The 21,486-nt window shown below is 35.9% G+C and overlaps 1 protein-coding gene across 4 annotated transcripts in view; it reads left to right on the forward strand.

Annotated features, from left to right (window-relative positions):
- Positions 1-21,486, forward strand: part of MON2 (MON2 homolog, regulator of endosome-to-Golgi trafficking) — a 77,905-nt gene that overhangs the window by 48,957 nt on the left and 7,462 nt on the right. For 2 of the 4 annotated variants that reach the window (XM_059816120.1, XM_059816119.1), the window contains exons 26-34: positions 281-909; positions 5,706-5,849; positions 6,397-6,414; positions 6,681-6,809; positions 8,725-8,915; positions 17,493-17,553; positions 18,753-18,876; positions 19,710-19,917; positions 20,733-20,815. In XM_059816120.1, the coding sequence (XP_059672103.1) occupies positions 281-909; positions 5,706-5,849; positions 6,397-6,414; positions 6,681-6,809; positions 8,725-8,915; positions 17,493-17,553; positions 18,753-18,876; positions 19,710-19,917; positions 20,733-20,815 (1,587 nt within the window). The remainder of the gene's footprint in view (positions 1-280; positions 910-5,705; positions 5,850-6,396; positions 6,415-6,680; positions 6,810-8,724; positions 8,916-17,492; positions 17,554-18,752; positions 18,877-19,709; positions 19,918-20,732; positions 20,816-21,486) is intronic. The other 2 variants (XM_059816117.1, XM_059816121.1) reach the window with 1 other exon arrangement.

The raw sequence follows: 21,486 nt of genomic DNA on the forward strand, positions 1-21,486 counted from the left end.
ATGGGATGTGGTATGTGATTTTTTTCACTAGCAAAATCAACATAAACATGGATATATTGTTTCATTCCTCATATTTGTGTGTTTCTTTGTCACATTCATTCTTTCCGGTTACAGTTCAACTGATACATTCTGAAAGTCATTCAAGCCATCACCTAACCTTATGAAATTTATCTGTGTTAGAGTAAATAGTACATGAACAGCCTTTTAGAGACAGGGTGGGTGGGAAGGGGAATAGGAAGCCAGTTCCCAGTTGATTTTTTTCTTCTCTCTTTTTAAATAGGAGACTTTTCCCAAGCCTGGGATGTTCTTCTTGATCACATCCAATCAGCAGCACTCAGCAAAAATAATGAAGTTTCCTTGGCTGCTCTGAAAAGCTTCCAGGAGATCTTACAAATTGTTTCTCCTGTCCGAGACTCAGAGAAGCCTGATACACCACCTGCTATCAATGTTTCTGTACCTGTGGTGGTAGGGACAACAACTGCCACGAGTCTGGGCAGATCATTCATGAGAACTGACTCCATAGGAGAAAGAATAGGAAGATACAATGGATCTGAACCACCTGTAATAACAGATGAGATTGAAGATTTGAATCTTTGGTGGGCAGCCTGGAACAGCTGGTATAGGATTGGTTCAGAAAGTACAAGGCCTCCAAATACTTGTGATAAATTGACTTTCATTCCCAGCCAGCCTTTTCTTACAGCTTTAATTCAAATATTCCCGGCTCTTTACCAACACATCAAAACTGGTTTCAGCATGGATGATCTCCAGAAGCTGGGTGTCATTTTGCACGGTGCTGTTTCAGTTCCAATCAGTTCTGATGCTTCCCCTTTCATCCTTCCATCTTACACTGAAGCAGTTTTGACAAGTTTACAGGAAGCGGTGCTTACAGCTTTAGATGTTTTACAAAAGGTAATAATGTGACTTTGAATGCGTGGTGAAAGGTAAACTGTACTGTGTCTCAATTCTTCTTCTCAGAACTATAGTGTGGTGACTTAAACATGAATTTTTTAATTATTTATAATTGCACAGTGTACTGTATTAGAACAATCAGATCTCCATTCCTGGTGCAACCCACGTGCTCTGCATTGAAAGGAATGGTGTAATCTTTATGAAATGCACTTTTGCTTGATTGCAGAAATACCTTAAGTGTTGTGCTGTGTTTGTAGCCATTTACTTGTCTATCTAATATTAAAGTATTGTACTGTTATGAAGGTCTGTACATGGAGTTGGGGGAACAGTACCACAAACAGTATTCCTTACATTGCCCAGGTACTGCCATAAACAAAGTCTAGAAGAATAGTGATCATGAGAACTTTGAGTTCACACAAAACATAAAATATAAAAAGGTCTCAGGCAAACCCGCTGCCTTCTTGCTTCTTGTTAATCTGTTGTTTAAGGAAAATGCTGCATGTCTGCTTAAGAAATTCTTACTATAGAGAATCTGTAAACGACAAATTTGGGTGCTCTTTTTCTGGATAGTTAAAAAAGAAGAAAGAAGTATTGCTTAAAATATCTCCTTGCAAAATACATTGTTCATTCAGAAAACTTATTTATTCAAAAGAAGCAAAGTTGATAATGAATGAGATCATGCATTTATATTAAGCACTGCTTTAAAAAAACCAAACCTCCAACCCCACCAAAAAAACCTCCTCGAGAAATGCCAGAATTAAAATTATCCATGTGACCTGACTTCATTTCCTTTGGGCTTTCATGTTATGACTACTTTGCTTAACTGTGTGGTCATACCGTTCCCCCCCATCCCCAACATGATCCTACCCCATTTAGCTCATAGAACACACGGTGCCTACTAAATGGGCAGCAATTCAGTATCTTGTTTTCTTTTTGCTTAGTGTGGACTGACTTATCTCATATTTACTTAAACCCCAGAAGCAAGGCAGAATCATTACCTTGCAGTCATTCCTTTAGTTTATGGGTTTAACAAATATTCATGAATGTATTTTGAGAACAGAGATAGAAGATTAGAAGTTGGTATTAAATCTCAGTTTTGTATGTGGGGGATATAAGTAACATGAAGTTTTAACGCCAGTCATATCTACTACATTTTCATCCTTTTCCAGTCAGGCTTGACCCTTTTGTACCCTTCCCTTTCCAGCAGCTCAGCTTTGCCCAAGACCTGTTTTCCCCATTTAATCACACCATATATTCATCTCTCAGATTTTTCTGTTTCTTTGCTGGTCTCCTTATCCAGATGTTCATAGTTCCCAAAGGCTGCAGGCATTAGCGCTTCTCAAAGAAGGGGTTACCAGAGGTTTTAACATGAGGAAAAACTGCACATTTTTTTATACTCTTGTTCTTGTCAAGATGCTAAACTGTTTTAGCTGAAGTTTTCTTAAACAATAACAAAAGCAGTAACTCTCCATGAGAAAGAGAGACATCTCCCCTTCCCCTCTCCCAGTCTAAATGGCTAGCTGTGGCAGTTACAAGCCCTTGCAAATACAGACTTACATAGGAAGGTACCTCAATTTGTACAGTACCTCCCACCCCATCTCTAGTTACATTACTAACAGAACAGCACTGAAGTCACTAAAAAAATAAGTTAAAGTATATTTGGACATCAGTAAGTTCTGTGAAGTCGCATGATCACTCCTCTTGGCTATATAACACAGTATAATTCACATGACTAGGCAGCCAGCCAGCGCTGTTGTGGAGCAAAGGCCATCTGTCAGATGGTTTTGCTCGAGGCTGCAGTATCTTCTTCCTCCGTTGAAATGGATTAATGCTCTCAGGAGTACATACGGGAGCTAGTGGAATGGTTAAAGAAGAGTATGTAAATATTTGCCACCTTCTTGAAACAATATGTTTCTTACATGTTTGCACGTGGGATCAGATTTAAGTTTTGTTCTTTGCTGATACAGGAAGATTTGGGTCAGTTCTGATTTTCTAAGAAGTTCTGGAACAACTTTGCAGTTGGAATAGCATGAAAAAGCCTTGACATTTTTAAGACTGAGCCCTTGACTGGTTTAATAAAGAGATTTTATGATGTGATTGCACTAGCAAAGGACATTGCATGTCAGGAACACAGGATGGGAAGGGAACTTTGGTTCTCCTTTCAGACTTCTATGTGTTGAGTCCTTTTTATACCCTTTGCTTTTTTCTTCATTTTATTTCTCATTAGAACTTGTTTTCTGATCTTTCATTGCTGTAGTGCAAGTGCCTGCTTCATCACTGTAGCTCAGCTAAAGTTTGTTCTCAAGCCCAAATTCTCTGATTATTCTCAGTCCCTGCCTACATTCACTCTGGGTAAACTCTACAGTGAGCCAGCTGGCTCATCAGACAGAGGAACACATACTTGGGGATCAGATACATTTGAATTCTGCCTCTGCAGGCAGTATGGATGCAAACCTCTTGAGCTATGAGTGTGGTAAACTCAAGGCTATATTTACATGTACTGACAGAAATGGTAGAGACTTAGCTACAGAGAGCTGTAAAAAAAAAAATACAGTAGACGATGACAGATGACAGTAGTTGCACTGGGAGTTGTTAGATAATTCTGAACTATTAAAAAATTTGAAGGGTAGTACCAGAATGCTTTAAAGCATAAATTTCTGAAACTGAAGTCCTGTGTCAATTTTTACAACAAACAACAATCTGCAGAGTATTTTATTTTAAGGTTTGTTTGTGTTTTGTTGTTGCCTGACCATCACTTTTTGATTTATACATGTCTCTTTTCTTAAGTATGTAAATAAGTGCACTTAATGCAGTAAATAGTGCTCTGTTTTATAAGCAGCTCTTAAAGATACTTTCAACATCCTTTGTTACACATTTTGCTAGGCTTTTTTGGAGTTTTCAAATACTTAGATAAAAGTTTCCTGGTGTCAGTCAGAGGCATAAACTTCTTTGAAAAGCAATTCTAGTTAGATGAATTTTCAAAACTAAGTGACCTAATTCTCCTTTTTTTTTAATATTATATGGATAATTTTTAGAGTTTAAAATACCCCAGTAGGCTGGATAGAAAACGCTTCTATTTGTAAAATAAAAATTTTACAAGAGTTTCATAAATTACTAAGAATAAGAAGCTACTCATGCACAAACTTCAAATAGGAAGCAGTTACTGATTTTGTTCACCAGTATAGAAAAAGTAGTGTCTGAAATTATTTGCCACTGCTCCTGAAATTAATAATAATAATTATTAAAAAAATCTAACAATGAGGAATGAATGGCAAAAGTATTTTGAAGTTTTGCCATTAAAGATATTAAGATAGTCTTCTGTGGGTAATGTAAGTTGCATCTGTACAAAAGTTATCCAGAGGGTTGTGGATGGTCTCTTTCTAATCCATTTGCTGGTAAATAAAATAATTTTATACCTTTTCCAATAGGTATGTAACCTTGCATTAACCTGTTAAAATTTAGTGCAGTGACTTTAGTGCAGGAGCATATCAGCTGAAATTGTTTTACAGGGTGTTGAATACTTTTAGATCAGCAATAAACCTTTTAGTCCCTTTAGTCTTCTGCCACACAGGTGAGTATGTAGCATCAAAGCATCTTTTTCAGAGTTCAGTACAGTCTTAAACTCGAGCACCAGAAAATTAGTATGGCTTTTTAGAAGGAGTGCTGCACCTCATTCATAATGTTGATTAAGCTTTTTGAGCATTAGACATGCATTTTGAATTGCAGGAAGCTGAGGAAAAGGCCATTGATGATTCACGGACCTGCTCCGCTGCAGGTTGTAGATTGCCTGAAGGTGCAGCTAGGTCTTAGGGTGATCTAGTGATGACAGTGTCTGTAGCCCCTGTTGGCTTGCTCCCTCTCATGGCTGGGGACTTGGGATATTTGCTAACCCATCGACTGCCACAGCTCATGATGCAGCTCCAGCATGGAGGCTACACTCGAACAGCTTCGGAGCTGTTGGTACCTTGAGTGAGTTCAGCCACAACTTGTCATAGATGATCTGTGGTTAATGAAAAAGGGGTTTGATTCCTCCCCAGAGAAGAATGACAGTACTAGAACAAGGTCTTTTTGTGGAGCAATAAATAGACGTGAAGCTTTGAGAGGAGAGACTTTGGGAGGACAAGCAAGACATTTAGAATGACAGAAAATAATTGGAGTAACTTCATAGAATCATTGTATCTGGCTTTGAAAATAAATGCCCTAAGATTGCCTTGGGATTTATATTGCAACAGGAAATCGTTAGCCTATGACAACGTGGTATTTCATTGACATCTTCTAAGTACACCCTTCCTGAAATGTTTTCCATTTTAAAGAAAGATTATGAGTTTCAGCTATACCAGAATCATACCATTCTCATTTTATTTATGATCCTTTCTGTAAGACACAATTTTAACTACTTATAAAAACCTTGTATGAATTACTTCTGAGATTTAAATGTTCCTTCAAGTAGAACTTAAAGAAGATGTGGCTGAGATCAACAGACTTAAAAGACTTACATTTTGCTGTCATGTCAAAGCAGAGTTCGTAAAGGAAAGATATCTTTCATTGGACAAAATGAGATAGCTATATTTACTAAACTATATATGCCTAGGTATCTTGCCACTTAATTTACTTGAATAAAATAACAAAAAGTACTTTCCTTAAACTGTTAGAATTATATGCTGTCTTTTATACAGCATGACTCTTGCACAGTCTTTTATGGGAGTTTTTCTTTGGGAGCTTCTTGTACTAATGCAGATTTTTGAATGCAAAAGCTCAATATATATATTAAGCTTTTGTATTTTCTTTTGGTATAGGCTATATGTGTGGGCTCCGAAAGTATGCAGATAATGTATCCTGCAATCTTTGACCAGCTGTTGGCCTTTGTAGAATTTTCCTGCAAGCCTCCACAGTATGGACAGCTGGAAACAAAGCACATTGCAAATGCAAAGTATAATCAGGTAATTAATTAGAAATCTTGCTTGTTTCACTTATCTGGTGAACCCAATTCAACTTCAGATACATAGGTTGTTTAGCAAGATGCATTTATTCCATCTGTAAAAACTTTGCTGTGCATGTTGTGTAATAAATTAACTTAGAAGTAGTTTTTTACATGCTTTTGTTATCTTGGTTTGCTCCCTTTGAATTCTGCTTTGCTTTTATACTTTGTATTCCTCCATGTAGGAAAGGTCTTGCCTGGACACCAGACGTAGTGAATGTGTCTGAATTTGTCCAGTGAATTAATCTAAAATAACTTGTCCTACATGTGATACCAAATTTAATAGAAAGACACGATAATTTTGAATGGAGAAAATTCCCTCAAGCTGCAAATTTTTGAATTGCACGTGCTGTAGAGAAATGGGACATGTTCAATAATTCTTTTTATTTGTGTACTCTGCTCTTCACTAAGCATGAGCATCTGATTCAGTGTAATCAAAAAGGTAACTATTATGTATGTATTAATTCTTCTTATTCTATTTGTCCTGCAACACAATGGAATCACACTAGATACAACTATTTGCACCGGTGAGTTAAATTTCCTTAAAGATTGTCCTAATGTAGTTGTCTTGCCTAGACTGCAACATTTCTCCTACTTAAATGTACTTTACTTCAATGTAGAGTACATTTTCATAGTCAGACTACATTGTATTTGCAGTTTTGTTGCTTGGACCATATTCTTAGCAAACCTTGCATGCGTTAAACTGAGAGTTCAATGCAAAACATACGTTTTCTTTTCCTTAATTAATATGTTTTTACATATAGTTCAGTAATTTACTAATTTCTTTTCCTAGGCGGAATGGGTAGCATTGAATTATGTACCATTTGCTGAGAGATCATTGGAAGTTGTTGTGGACTTATACCAAAAGACAGCTTGCCATAAAGCTGTGGTAACGGAGAAAGTTCTTCAGAACATTATTAAGGTAAAAGTTTGTCCTGCATATGCTCTGAATTTAATGAGCTTATATTGAAAATCAGGAGTTTTATTTTGAGCTAGTGTTGATAAACACTTTCTGGGAAGTTTAAAGCTTTAGTAAACAAATTGATATTTTATGAAGATGAGCAGCAGGTAATAATTTCTTTTGAAGCTGGAAGGCTATTGATTAGGCCATATGTATTGTTCTTTAGCTGCATAATGTCAGCATCAGTATTTTAATATTAAGATAAAAATTAGCAAATGTGTTACGCCACAAAATATTAATCTTTGAAAGTATTATGCACCTGAATCTGATAAGCAGGCCTCTTAGTAAATCTGGCATTGAAGGCCAAAGACCAATTTCTGTAGACTGGCATACATACTTTGGCGATGTGTGCTATAGCTATTACTTTTGATTTGCTTTTAATTACTTTGTGTGTCATTGATGTAGGTATGAAATGTTACGGGTGCACAAATATGCCTTTAAGGTGAAATTGCCAAACTCTTAACTTTTTTTGACCTTGTTTCCATTGTAGCAAATAATTTTGGTAAATAATAGAAGTAGTAGTAAATGTCTGGAAAAAAAAAATACATGTGACCTAGGTTTCTTTGTAATGACTTGGCTGACATCAGGTTGTTCCTGTATAGAAATTTAGAAACCTGAGTGTGTTTAAAATAGTATGTGGTATTATTTGGAATCTGTTGTGAATTAAATATTTGTATTTCAAAGTTAATGCAGTTGTTTTCCATTTCTGTTTTAATGGGATAGGTGAAACTGATATAAACACCACTTTTCTTTAACGTTCATGGTTGATAATAATGTGATCTGTTGCAGTAGATGAAAATGTTTTTTAAATTATTTTTTGTGTCTCTAAAGCCCATGTTGATATTGGAATTATATTTGACCCTTATGAATAATAGCAGCAGAAGAAAATACTCTGTTTATCTCTAGGGTTAGATCCTAGCTCTCATAATTTTTGGCAATAGAGAGTTAATTACAATTGACTCACTCCTGAGAGCAAGACTGAGTCTTTCCTCTTTCCTCCCTTTGCTTTCCTCAAATCAGAGACTTCACTAAAAGCATTGGGGGTATTACACATATGCCCGAATTTAGTCACTATGTATTTGAAATGTAAAGTAAATAATTAGTTTTCCAAGACAATTTGGTATCAGGTTCTAGTTAGTTTGACTAACAATGCTAAAAGGAATACATATAGTGTAAATAGTACATATACTTAATGTTTTAAGACTCATTAATGCCTTTCTTTTATAGATATTGAAGCTGTCTTTCTATCTAAAAGACAAAATTTGCTGTGTTTTCGTCTGCTACACATTTGAGTTGTATTGCAGCCTTTATATTAGAATTTCACTAACTCTTTTTGCTTTTAAACTTCATGTGGCTTAACAGTCAGCAGTGACCAGGTGTCTTGCAGTAGTTACGTATACAGTTCAACTTTTGCATATTAGAAAAAGTTTGAATTTAAGGAGGCTTTTTTCTTTACTGTGGAAGCACTTGGGATAGCTTTCTAGAACGGGACTAAACTCCCCAGAATACACTTAAGATAACGAACTGCCTGCAAGCTGTTAGATGTTAGGAAAGCCGATTTGTCAGGCTTAGCAGAAATGGTGAATGGCAATACAGAAAAAGAAAATTAGTATGTGATTTCATTGTGTAATTGGTAATGGATCAACTCTGACTTCTAACCTTGTACTTGGCAATAGACCTGTGCTTTAGTCAGCTGGTATATGGTAAATCATTTCTATAATTATATTTTTAAAAGAGCATCTCATATACCAGCAGAAAACTTAGGGAAGTGTACTATCATCTGTGACAGTGTCTGCCAAGACCTTCTGCAGAAACCTGTCATATTCTTAGATGTGTCTGAGCAACTATAAATTCTGTTTGAACTTCCATTTTGCAGACCCTAAGAATACCTCTTAGTCTGAAATATTCCTGTCCTTCTGAAAGCACATGGAAGCTAGCTGTTTCCTCTCTTCTCAAAGTTCTCTCTATCGGACTACCTGTTGCAAGGCAGCATGCATCTTCTGGAAAATTTGACAGTATGTGGCCAGAGCTAGCGAATACTTTTGAAGACTTTTTATTCACCAAAAGGTAAACACAATTGTCCTTTTTTTTTTTTTTAAAAAAAAAAAACCCAAAACCCTGGAAAATATTTGTTATTAATTTGTTCAGTAAATGTGTCAGTAGAGTTCAGTAAAAATAGCCTTATCTTTAGAGATTTTTGATACCTGAAAATTATTTTAATGAATGAAGGAAAAAAGGTAACCAGTCTGTCTACTTCAAAAAAGTATACTTTTAGAAAGCAGTGGAAAAACCTTCATTCAAATAGTGACCTGTCAGAGCAGGAAAGACCTCAGCTGACCTGTGAATACAAGGCATAGCCTTTCTGACCAGGCCAAGGAATTCTGTATGGACTCCCAAGGACGTTTACTATAGATTTGATAAAGAGTTATTGATGTGTGCTCAATCTCCCCCCCCCCACCCCCCCACTTTGAACAGAATTGCAACAATCATCTTTTTTTTTTTTTTTTTTTGGTTAAGGTGAACACCATTAACTATATGTATTTCTCTGGAGTTCCATCTTGAAATATTCCTCTTACTATGAATTTTGGAAAATTATTTCTTACATTGCTGTTCACTTAGAAGCCCATAGTTATCTTGCATTTGTTTCTACCCAGGATAAATTGACTGCACCTTAATAATTAACCGTGCTTTATTTATAATCCTTTATGAAAAGTGTAGCTAAATAGTCAGATTTATAACTAGAAAGACAGGCAGATCTATTAGTACATGCATAATCTCTCAAGAACGGAACACTCTAGATGTGGGCAGGTTGAGAAAGTCCAGAAGTGAAAAATAATAATGATAGAGACTTAGACAATCTGATCTATTTGTTCAACCAAAAGAACATAATATTAGGAAGACATGATAAGTCTTCAGCATACAGTAAAAGATTGCTCCAGAGAAGAATTTTTATTGTCCCTTGAGAATGGGTAAAAATGTATTTCAGTACAGCAAAGATTATCTAGGTTAGACATTAAGGAAACCTTTTACTGTAAGGAATGTTAGGTATTGTAGAAGATTGCTTAGGAGCAGTATGGAATTTCCTTCTTCTGTGAACATCTGTGGGTAAGCATCTTTTAGGTATAGTTTAATAGTATATCTAATAGTGTCTCAGATTAAAGGACAATGTGGAATATGAAAAATTTAATTCCCTGATTTTCTGTGTATACTGCTTTCAGTAACAAATTAATCTTCCTTTTTAACAGAAAACAGTAGGGTTCTTCTGTACCTAACGCTAATATGCTGTGTATTTGTGTGTGTATAGTTTTCAAACACACAAAAAATCAACAACCAAACACAGCTTTATTTACTAACGATGAATAAATAGCAGCTTGCCCAAAACAGACAGAAATAAATACCAATGAAACTTAATTTTAGAGATACGTTCATTAGTGAAAATGGTTGTAATAATGAATGGGTTTGGAGTTTGATCAATAGGGTTACATGACAATTGAATGAAAAACCTTTCTTTTGTTTTGCATTTACTTCAAAGAAATACTATTAAATAGGAGGACCTTAAAATAAAACTACATTATCAAGACTACATAAAAGATGTTTTAATCATCCAACTTTTTGTTTTGATGCTTCACTGTTTCTTTAATTTAAAATAATCTTTGTAGTATCTTGTTTGGTTTTGTTATCAGCTGTAGTTAGTAGTCCTGCTTCCATTCTGAGACAAGCAGTGCAGATCAGTTAACACCCTATAATCAATATCATTGTAGGGTTTAGAAAATTAAAATGAACGTTTTTCAGGTTATTGTAGAAGAATGTATGTTCATTTAGAAGTTACTTTGGGAATATGTACTACTATTTGCTGTAAATGAATTATACCTAAATATCTGCAAAATGGATGAAACATACCCATTTTGCATGGTTTTAGCTGACCCATACTGGCACTGCTAGAGTTTTGGGGTATTATTCATAAATCCAGGGAAGTAAGATTATTACAGATCTTCAGTGTAATTCAAGATAATCCACTATCATCTGCATGACCTTTTTGGCCAAATACGTTGTCTGTTTTTCTTAATTTACAGTGAGTGATTTGTACTTTTCTTGAAAGTTGAACTGTAGAAATTCCATCTTAACATGCTGCTTGCTAGAAACAGTCACTGTTGGTGTTAATTCTAATAGCTTTTGCCAGCTGTCATACATGGGTGAATATTCTCTGGAGGGAAAAACAGTACTTCTGTGAATATTTATGATGCCCTAAAACTTGTCTGTCTTGGCTTAAGTCTGGTTTTGCCTCTTTAGAGACCAGACTGTATTCTATAATTTTATATACAAAATATGGTTTAGGGATCAGCATTTTCATCAGAATTAAAGATGTTCTCAGAAAAGTTAAGTGAAACTTTTCTGTTCTGTCACTTAGAAGCTTTAAGGTTCAAAATAATTTAAAATATTAAAAATAGGATGGTGTTTTATACAACCATATGGCTGCAGCAGGATAATTTGGCCTGTTATTAGAATGAATGGCCATTATCATGACACTTTCCCAGCTTGTTATGAGTAGATGATTTTTGCTTACATAGTTGTACCTTGTATGGCTAATGAACGTCTGGTTTGGGGTTAGGGTTTTTTTTTTTTTTTGTCCCCCCAATGTCCATCTTTTTCAAAATAGCAGTTCATCTTCCCAGGTGCATGGTTCTCCTACTTACAGTTAGAGCCCTATCCCTTAGTAGCTTTAGGATAGATAGCCTTTTCTGTTCCCACTATCAACCTTGTGGTCCTAAAATAAGTTAAAGCTAATAAGGGAGTACATCTGCCTCATGCCAGTAGTCAGGACAATTAGTAATAGCAGTCATTTTTTCCTTTTCTTCATCCTCTTCGTCCTCCTCCCCACAATGCTCCTGAAGTGTGCCTCTCTCGCTGTGATGCAAGGAAGGCTCTAGAGATAGCTGTGGAAGTTCCCCATGTTGAGGTAATTCTCTTCTGATTTCCTTTGGTTAAGTCCTCCTGCACTTCTGTGCAAGATGCTGTGAAGCTAGCCTTGGCAAATAGGGCAACCTGTCCCCTTCGTGTTAGAGTTTTCCAAATTGTGTCTTTTCGTGGATTGTAATTGTGGTATAGTCAGTCTGTTACATTTGTAGTTGTTCGATTTCTAAGTAAATTGAATTCAGGATTTTCAAATTTACTGTGTTCTTCCAATTTTTTTTCTTGTTACAGTTCTAACAGAAAATACATGTTAATCATAGCGGTGTCTTGTTCCAGAGTAATTCGGGAGAATCTAGTCACCGTTTTCAAAGCAACAGCTAAAATTTATCACTGAGTTGAGGTACATGTTAACCTTCAGATTACAGGAGAAGGCAATGGGAATGTACTTTCCTTTCCAACTGTCTGTGTTGGTCCTTTATTTTAGATCAGCTAGGTTGTATAAAAGCTGTTTTTCAGTGTGTTCCTTTAATTTATTTACATTAGCAATGAGTTGTGTTTTTTAAAACTTTTGGTAGTACGTGGATTTTTGTTTGTGTCACCAAAATCAATTAATCAAGCCACAGATGAGAAGATGAGGGCACCCTGTGCTCTTAGTTAGATTAGTGACTTGTAAACTTGCCTTGGTTTTAGTGACCCTGCTGACTGTAACTGTGGCTTGCTGTGACTGTGAGTCAGTCATCCCTTGTTGCTTTCCAGCTTGCAAATATGCCATGCAGGACAGGGGATTTATTAAGTCAGGTGCAGAACTGTACAAATCTGGCTGCACTGCTGAAGACCAGCATGAATTGAAAAGGTTCTGGAGTGCTAAGAATTTGGCAGATGCAATTCAGAGTCACCCTAGGAGGCTATCAGTGAGACAGAGTAACAGCATTACTGCATTACCTGGATTTTTACCATTATCCAACATGTCACCCCTTGTGAGAGAAATACAGTTATATATATTCAGTTAGACCTGAATACAATTCGAACTGAAAATTTACTTCCTTATGCTGGCATTCTGTAATTTTTCCTAAGCACTCTCCTTCAAGGAAACGGAAATGTTTTGTCACAAAGAAACTTACTTTTCGCCCTTCACTCCTGTATACCTTTTCATACTCCACACTTTCCACTATTTAATGTTCTATGTGTTCCATGCTATTATCTGTCCAAGCTTCATGCAAAGCTAGGTAAATATCTTCCTTTTGTACCTGTTCTTCAAACCCTTATTCTTCAAAGCTGACTTAGCACTGCTGGGATGGTTCTAAATATGAAATATCTGCATCTCTGTAAAAGTTGGAGATGTCTTGTTGCAGTCGGTCCTCCTAGCAATGCTGCATAACAGATTTGGCTAGTTTTTCCCTTTAGCTTTGTTCATTAAAATATCCCAGTGCATATTGTCTCATTTTTGTATGCACATTCTCCAAGTCTCTACCTAGCTGAGGATAGAGTAGAAAGATAAAACTCTTTGTATTTCACTCATGTTCTACATTTTTAATCAACATTTTAAACATTTTTCTAATCTAACTCATAATTCTTCTAATCACTGTGGTCCTAGAAATCACATGTGTAGATAGCCTAATATTGCTTCCACCAGTGAAACTGATTTGGCATTGGTTAGGCAGGAGGTCACTGTGGTTAGAACCCTTAAATTAAAGCTCTGTGAATCTCTGTGTTTAAAATAGTGAACGTCCTCTGCATGGTCTTGCCTCTGTCTTTTGGACAGGAACAGGTTTTCAAGCCAGCTATGGGGCTGAATGAGAGGAGATACTCATTGATGTTTAAAAAGTGCAAAGCACAGCAGAAATGGTCTCTGCAGCTTTATACATCAAGAAATTTCAAGTATAGCCAAAAGAGCCCAGGTAAATGAAAAAGGAAAATGTTACTGTCATAGAGAATTAACAACTTCCAAGCAATAAGCTTCAGCTTTTTTTTTTTTTTTTAAGCAAGCTGCAGCTGAGGACGCTTAATAATCTTGATTTTTATTATAAATAAAAATGACATTTAAAAATTAATACATTTTATGTAACTTAATTTACACAAAATTGTCTTCTAATAAGAGCCTGGTCTGTTTATTATTTCATAACATTCTTCTTTCCCAGAGGCTTTCATAGAAGCATGTCAAACCGTTATATAAAATAAAATTCAACAAACGTGTGTGTATATATATAATTTACTAGAGCAGAAGTTTGTGTTCACATGAGGGCATTAAATCAATACTCTCCAAAAAGATGCTTCAGAGCAGAGTTCTGCTGTGCACAGCAGGACTCTGGGTGGCTGTTAGCCCTTTGTTGTTACGCTTTAAAGCCCTTCCTAGACAGTGGGCAGCGGCTGGGAGCTCTGTACCTACGAAAGCCTGCACATAGCAACGGTCTGCATTGCACTGCCTCTTGTCTTCCCTGACTCTTGACCCTTCTGGTACAGTTTGGCTGTATTGCATCAGACTAGCAAAGCTTTTGGCCCCTAGATAGGTGTTTCATATAGACACCTTCCTTACAAAAATCTATTTACTTAGGAGTAATTTGCTACATGAACAAGTATGTAGCGTAACCTGTAGCATATATGGTAGATCAGATTTAGATGACTGGACAGAAGGTCTTAATACCTCTTTGAAGTAAAGCTCAGCTCAGAAAGCCAATTAGTTGTAAATTAGAAAGTGTCAGAATGAAAGCTTCCCATGTATTTCAACATGACCTGCATTTGTATGCATCATAATAGGTTACATTACTATTTAAATGTTTGCATAGTTAGCTTCTTCATGTGTTACAAGAGGTACTGACTGAACAGCTACTTAATATTTTATTCTTTGTTTTCAACATATAACTCCAAACTTCCTGACTGCCTAACACACAAACCAATAACAAATACAGTATTTCATATTTACTTCTTTGGGTTTTTTCTAGTCCTACATGTAACACTTGAGTGTTTCACAGACAGTGGTGAAATTATCTACATAAAGTCCCTTTGAGGAGGGGAGATACATTTATCATTGGTACATACTGTCATAATTGTCAAAACTGAAAATTAGCTGTAGGTGTGTGGACTGAACTTCAGGTGTCTCATGCTAAGCACCCAGAAGGGGGGGGTGGGGGGGGTGGCAGGCAGGCGGGAAGCGTATTTTGGAAAAATCTTACTTGACTTGGTCAGCATCATATAGGAGCACTGTGAGGGGGGAACCTGTTAGCTAAACTAAGTAGATTTGAAAGAGATTTAGAAGCCTCCAAAGTTCTTAAACTTCCACCAAAATTGGCAGTGGGATGAAGAAGACAGGCCCAGAGGAGTACCCTCATATGGACAAGGCTGGCACGGGTCCACAATCGCGTATTTGGCAGGTGCCTAGCCGGCAAGCACGTGCTTAGCTCTGAACTTCCCACCACATGTCTGTTGTTTCCTGGGGAGGGACATGGGGTGGAGGAAAAGCTGGGGGCTGGGGAGGTAGTTTGGAAATAAGCCAAAGGATGCCAGTCTGCTTGTCACTACAGTACTGCACCAATTCTTCAGTTTACAGAACAGCTTGGTTCTTTGTTCAGTCCAAGGCTCTCTTTTCCTTGCGTCTGCCTATTCTGCCATAAATTAGGCAGGGAATGTTGTGTCAGGTTGACCTTATCATTTGCCTTCCTTCTCAGTAGTGACCATCCTGTGTACTTATTCAGATGGTTTCTCAGGATTAAAAAAAAAAAAAAAGCAAGCATACCCTAATTTAAGATGCATTGTAACATACAACCATACACAATAGCAGCAAGTTGAAGTACCACAAGCAATCTTAATTCCAATATTTCTAACCATTCAAGTGGTCAAATTTCCAAACTGTTCTTCAGCTTGAAGGTGTTATATAGTTATTTTAAAAAGACAAAAAGTAAAGTTATGGGAAAAGGAGAGAATTTAATATATGAGATTATATTGACCTTATATAGCGCCTTGTCTCTGATTTTTGTTGTTAATGCTACTGGTTATTCCATTAACTCTAGTAATATGTTACCTTCAGTGCAAATCAGACACTATGGAGGAACTGAACACGCAATCCAGTGGGTTTTGCAACTGTCTTTAAATTTCAGAGAGACGTAGGCATGAGGATTCCGACTTCTGCTCTATGTCAGAAAAATGAGAACGGCATAACTAGGTCAGAAGAGACACATGTCTAGACCTATGTGCTGTTTCTGTTGGATTAGTGGGATACTTTAGGAAGAGTGCAAGGTGACCATATAATGATATTTTCATGATATGATCTTTCAGCCTCCCAATTTACGTAGCTCAGAAAGTTCTTGTACTACAGGTTGTCGTTGGCTCATAATCGTTTTTTCTTCTAATAATTTTGCTAACTGTATGTTGAATCTGTGTAGATTTTAGCAGGCAATCCTATGATTATGGGATTATAAGCAAGGTATTTCAGAGTTTATCTATTGTGTGAAGTACCTTCTTTGATTTTTTTTTCTTTTTTTTTTTTTTTCTCCAAAGTGCAGTAGAAGCAGATCTGTAAAGCAAAACAATTCATGATGAGGACCCATCACCCACAGGATTCTCATTTTAGGTGTTTTATTTCAGAGTAGCTTTAGTCTGTCTTTCTGTCCTGCAAGCAGCTACGAGAGCTTGGAGTACATTTTTTGGTTTCATTTCATCAAAAATTAATCCAGTTGCGTGCACTCTAAGACCAGACATGAACCAAGGTTTATAAATGGGGATGTCTAAAAGTTTAACTTGAAAAGCCCATGTCTGATCCAAACTAAAATGCTGATGTAGGCACATCAGCTGAAGTAGTTGATCGCGGTCTAAGTAGGAGGCCTTTACTCTCTCTGTCCTGCTGAGGAACTTGGCCCAATAACTCAGCAGAAGCATAATCCAGTAAGGGAAAGAAATTTGAATTGACTGAACGGGTAGTCCAGTAAGTACAAGGAAGGACTCAATAAATGAGATAAAACTTCACCAGAGAAAATTGCTTGACTGATGGTTGGCATAAAATTTCCAATCAAATGAATTTGTACCAAATTTACAAGTAGGTAAGGTAAGATCTTGTAAAGTATTGGGTAACTTTCGTGGTTGAATCACTTCTGGACATTTAAACTGTAAATAAAATTTTATATACAATGGAAGAACTGCAGAAAGTTCTGAATTTCTTCAAAATTATTATTTGTAAAATGGGTTTCTCTCTTCATAAAATTCATTAAGAATGAAAACAAATGTATCATTTCAGTTATCAAGGAAAAAGACAAAGTAATATCCCATTAGTGTGTTTCACTAGTGCAGAAGAAAATCTAAAATTACAATTAAGTGTTTTACAGACGTACTGCTGCAAAATCAAAAGTCTCTTATCTTGCCAAGTGGGAGAAAAAGTAAAATGTAGTAAACTGTGATCCTCTGATGATACCTTCACAAACTCATCTAAACAGATATTGTGACTTTTGCACATGTTAAGACAAGAGTAATTCCTTTGAGATGCATAGGAAAAATGCTGTTGGTAATGCAAGTCCTTAATCAGGTCCATCAGTTGTAACTCTTCAATTTTAATGTTTTACTACTTTCTTCCTTTGAACAATTTTTATCATGATTATTCATAAGATTTTATTCTAAAATGCTAGTCTTTACCATATAATAGTACCAACTTGATACATGTAATAACTTTAAATGTAATGCGTTTTCCCATACTTATGTCCTTACACATGTTGTGAATTTAAAAGTGTAACATAGTATGTTTATTTTTAGTACACCTCCTGATAATCTCTCAATTCAAGAATTTCAGAAGAATGAGAGTATTGATGTTGAGGTAAGGAGACTATAACGAATATACTGTCAAACATAAAGGGATAGTGACATTCACAGATTGCATTTGGTTTTGAAATAATTTTTTGAAAAGTTACCCATTCATTATTTTTTTCTTGCAAAGAAGACAAGAAATTTGTAGGCTCAGAATTTGGCTGCTTCAGAGTTATGCAAAAAGTACGAAGTGGCATGCCAAAAACTACTTCTTGTCCACTCAAGTTCAAAACAGCATAAAGTGGCTAAACCAAAATATGTTTCTGCCTCTAACCCATTATCTGATTCTTACTTATTATGTTATTGACAAGCAATTACACAGGTAATTGTAAACCATGGAGGAAGCTGACAATTAAACCTAAAGTGAGTGCTTTCTGTCTTGAGGGGGGGGCATTCAGTCAGCGATGACATTGTTGCCTTCCAGATGTGTTCTTAATACTGAAAAGCTTGTGCATAAATGAAGAAATGATGTCTTGTTTGTGCAGTACAGAGACAGCTGTAATTCTAAAAGAGATCATGTTTGGTTGGATAAGGCCGAAGAAAATTAAGAGATGATGATACTTGGAATGAAGAGGGACTGGTCCCCTTTCAGTCCAGGACAAAGAGATGTGGCAGACCAGGGATTAGGGGTACAAAGGAGAAGGAGTTGCAGAGAAGACATGGCAATATCTGTGGGTTTGATCACCTGTCACCTCTCCAGAGTGGCAGCTGGGACACAAAGATTTCTGGATGAAAAGCAGAAGCAGTTCTGTCTGCAGTGAGCAGAACTCTGAGATCTAATGCATTAATTTATGGAGACCTAAACCCACTTTGTTCCTGAATGGGAGTATCAAGACCATGGATAGAAAGCATTTCAGTTAATGTGCATTGCCTTAAGCTTGTTTAGATAATTAACTCACTTGTTCTGCTTTGCAGATGTCACATTGGAAGCATGTGATATATGTGTTAATGTCATAGTGAGAATATTGAATTGGGTGTAGGGAGAGGGAGATTCCTAATGTTAAATCTTCTCTTTTCAAAACCATAAATTCGATTTGAAGAATATACTTCAAAATTTTGGACATATATCTGCAAATTTTAAAAGCTAGCATTGGAAGATTTTGTGAAGTTTCCTTAGATGTCTTTTGTTTATTGTTTCTGTCTTCTTCATACTAGAATTACAATTTTAATATTCAGAAGACCAATATAAATATATTTAATTTATTTCAGGTGGTGCAGCTTATAAGCACAGAGATACTGCCATATGCTAATTTTATTCCTAAGGAATTTGTTGGTCAGATAATGACTATGCTCAATAAAGGCTCAATACATTCTCAGTCATCCTCCTTTACAGGTATGGTACCTGAATGACAAAAGATACGGTGTTTAAATCTACTAGAAAATAATGAAAATGCTGAGAGTACTTATTCTGATAAAGACTTGAAGTTCCATGGCATGTATTCAGTATAGACTCTTTGATATCCAGCTTGTTTTTATAAACTATATTTTATTTCATGGAAGTTGCCGACCATTCCTGTCAATTTTTTAAAAATTATTTCCTTACTTCTTGGTCAGTATCATATTTAATATTGTACTTGTGTTACTTTATATTTATACTTTCTAGATAGCTTGTTTTGCGTTGTGCCAGCTGAAATAGTTCTAACAATCATTTCAGACAGACATGTAAGACAGACATCATGTTCTGTTTGTAGAAACTAAATGACCTTAGTGTAACTATATGGTGTACCTAACCAGGTACCTTCTCTGCCTTTAAGAAAAAAACATTTCTAGTTTTTTGGGAAAGATGAAAAAAATGGACATAAGCCATTCAAGAGAAAAAATTTTGGATTGTACAATACCAAATATTTGTACTTATGATGTAGAACTGGGGTGGCTGGGGTTTTTTTAATTGTTTTAATATGTTTTCTTATTAAAGCAATGTCAAGTAGGTCACATGTTACTGAATGTGTTGCATATTTTATCTTTTATTGTTGGAACTATTGTGATTATTGTACAGTCACCTTTTCTTAGAATGTATTCTTAATATTTGTTCATATCACTGTTAATATTTTTTAATGCTAGAGGAGCAATAACCTTTTTGCAAAATACAATAAACTGATTGAAATGCAACATTTAGTGTATTGGCATGCATGCTGCACAATTAAATATGACATTTTACTTTGACAGAAGCCGAAATAGATATTCGAATGAGAGAGGAGTTTTCTAAGGTGTGTTTTGAAACACTGCTCCAGTTTTCATTCAGTAATAAAGTCACAACTCCTCAGGAAGGCTACATCTCTAGAATGGCACTTTCTGTGCTCTTGAAAAGGTCACAGGATGTATTGCATCGCTACATAGAAGATGAGAGATTGAGTGGCAAATGTCCTCTTCCACGGTATGTACATTATCTTTAAGAAGTGAAAGGGATTACCAGTACTTTATGAGAAGAAGGTTGCATTCAAAATATCACTCAATCATTAAAAAAATATTGTGCGTGGGTGAAATTTGAAGCCAGGGAAATGTTTGTGGGGAACACATTTCAAAGAAAATGTTGATACCAATTTTTTGTTGAAAAAGCTTTAAATAATGGTTGTATTCAGTGCTCTTACGTAGACAATAGGAACGTGACTTAGTTACTAACATTTTCAGTTACTGAAACAATGTTTCTGATATCTGTAACATAGTATTTCTGCAATCCAATTTCCCTTTATTCCCAGTAGAGCTATGTATAGTTTCTAAATTGAGAGGTGTAGAGTCTCCTCGAAAATAAGATAAAATATCCAAACAGCAACATTGTGAATCATTACTGAAGTAATTGTTCTTGAAACAGAAAAATTGACCAAAGTACCAGGAAATTCTTTAAAATGGGAACTTATTTAAATTTCACTTGACTTTTGAAGGTTTTGATCATGAGTGATGAAATGGATTGTTTTCATGTTAATCACGTACATGAGTATTTTCAGATTGAGATGTGTATGCTGTTATTGTTTCCAGTATCAAATTTAAAGCTATCCTAGCTGAGACAACAGCAACGATGGTGGGAAAGTGAAGGACAAATTATAACCTTAATCTCTAAATACCCTTTTTTTGAGAGGCTTCATTGCAGCTGTTTCCATTACGTGCTTTTTTAATGTTGTGTAAGTTTCAAAGAAAACTTATATTCTTGAGACAAAAATGAGTAGTTGACTGTTTGCATTTTTCCCTTTGTAGGCAACAAGTAACAGAAATCATATTTGTTTTAAAAGCTGTCAGTACTCTCATAGATTCACTTAAAAAAACTCAACCTGAAAATGGTAAGTTATTGTTAGACAACATGGTTCTAAATGAGATAACATTATATCTGCCACAGAGATATTTATTCTTTCCTGTAGTAATTTTCACACAAATTTGCAAGAAAACTGTAACCTGTAAGATTCAGTATTTTGTAATTCTGTGTATATGTAGGTGGCAGGTAGACAAAAAAAAAACCCCACAAAGTTTTTCCAGTATACCTAAAAGTATAAGGTCCTAAGATATGTTTAATAAAATAGAAAACTTCAATTTATGGTGTGTTTTATTAGATAGAGCTTGGTGTCTTCTAAAAACAAACAAAAAAACCCCCCTTCCATAAAATATTAATAGAGTTCTTAAATATATGTAGTCTTGCTAGATCCTTTTTCTTCTCATGATACCTTTATAGGTCGCTATGGATCACGTTCACATAGGTGCACTGTGGGTGTACAAGGGGTGTACAAGTTAAATGAATGGGCAGGCTGTTAGATACTTAAACCTGCAGTCTTGCTTTCCCTCCCTTTCTGCTCTAGTACCTCCTATCCCCCATATTCAGAAAGATGTCTTAGCTCATTGATGCCCAAGTAAATGGTTGACAAATGTATTTAAAGGGCTGAATTAAATAGAAGACTTCAACTTCATTTATAAGCGTGCGTCCTGTTCCTCCTGTAAGCTGCACCTACTGTATGCAGAG

This window comes from Gavia stellata, chromosome 4 (genome assembly GCF_030936135.1).
Source record: "Gavia stellata isolate bGavSte3 chromosome 4, bGavSte3.hap2, whole genome shotgun sequence".
Classification (NCBI taxonomy): domain Eukaryota; kingdom Metazoa; phylum Chordata; class Aves; order Gaviiformes; family Gaviidae; genus Gavia; species Gavia stellata.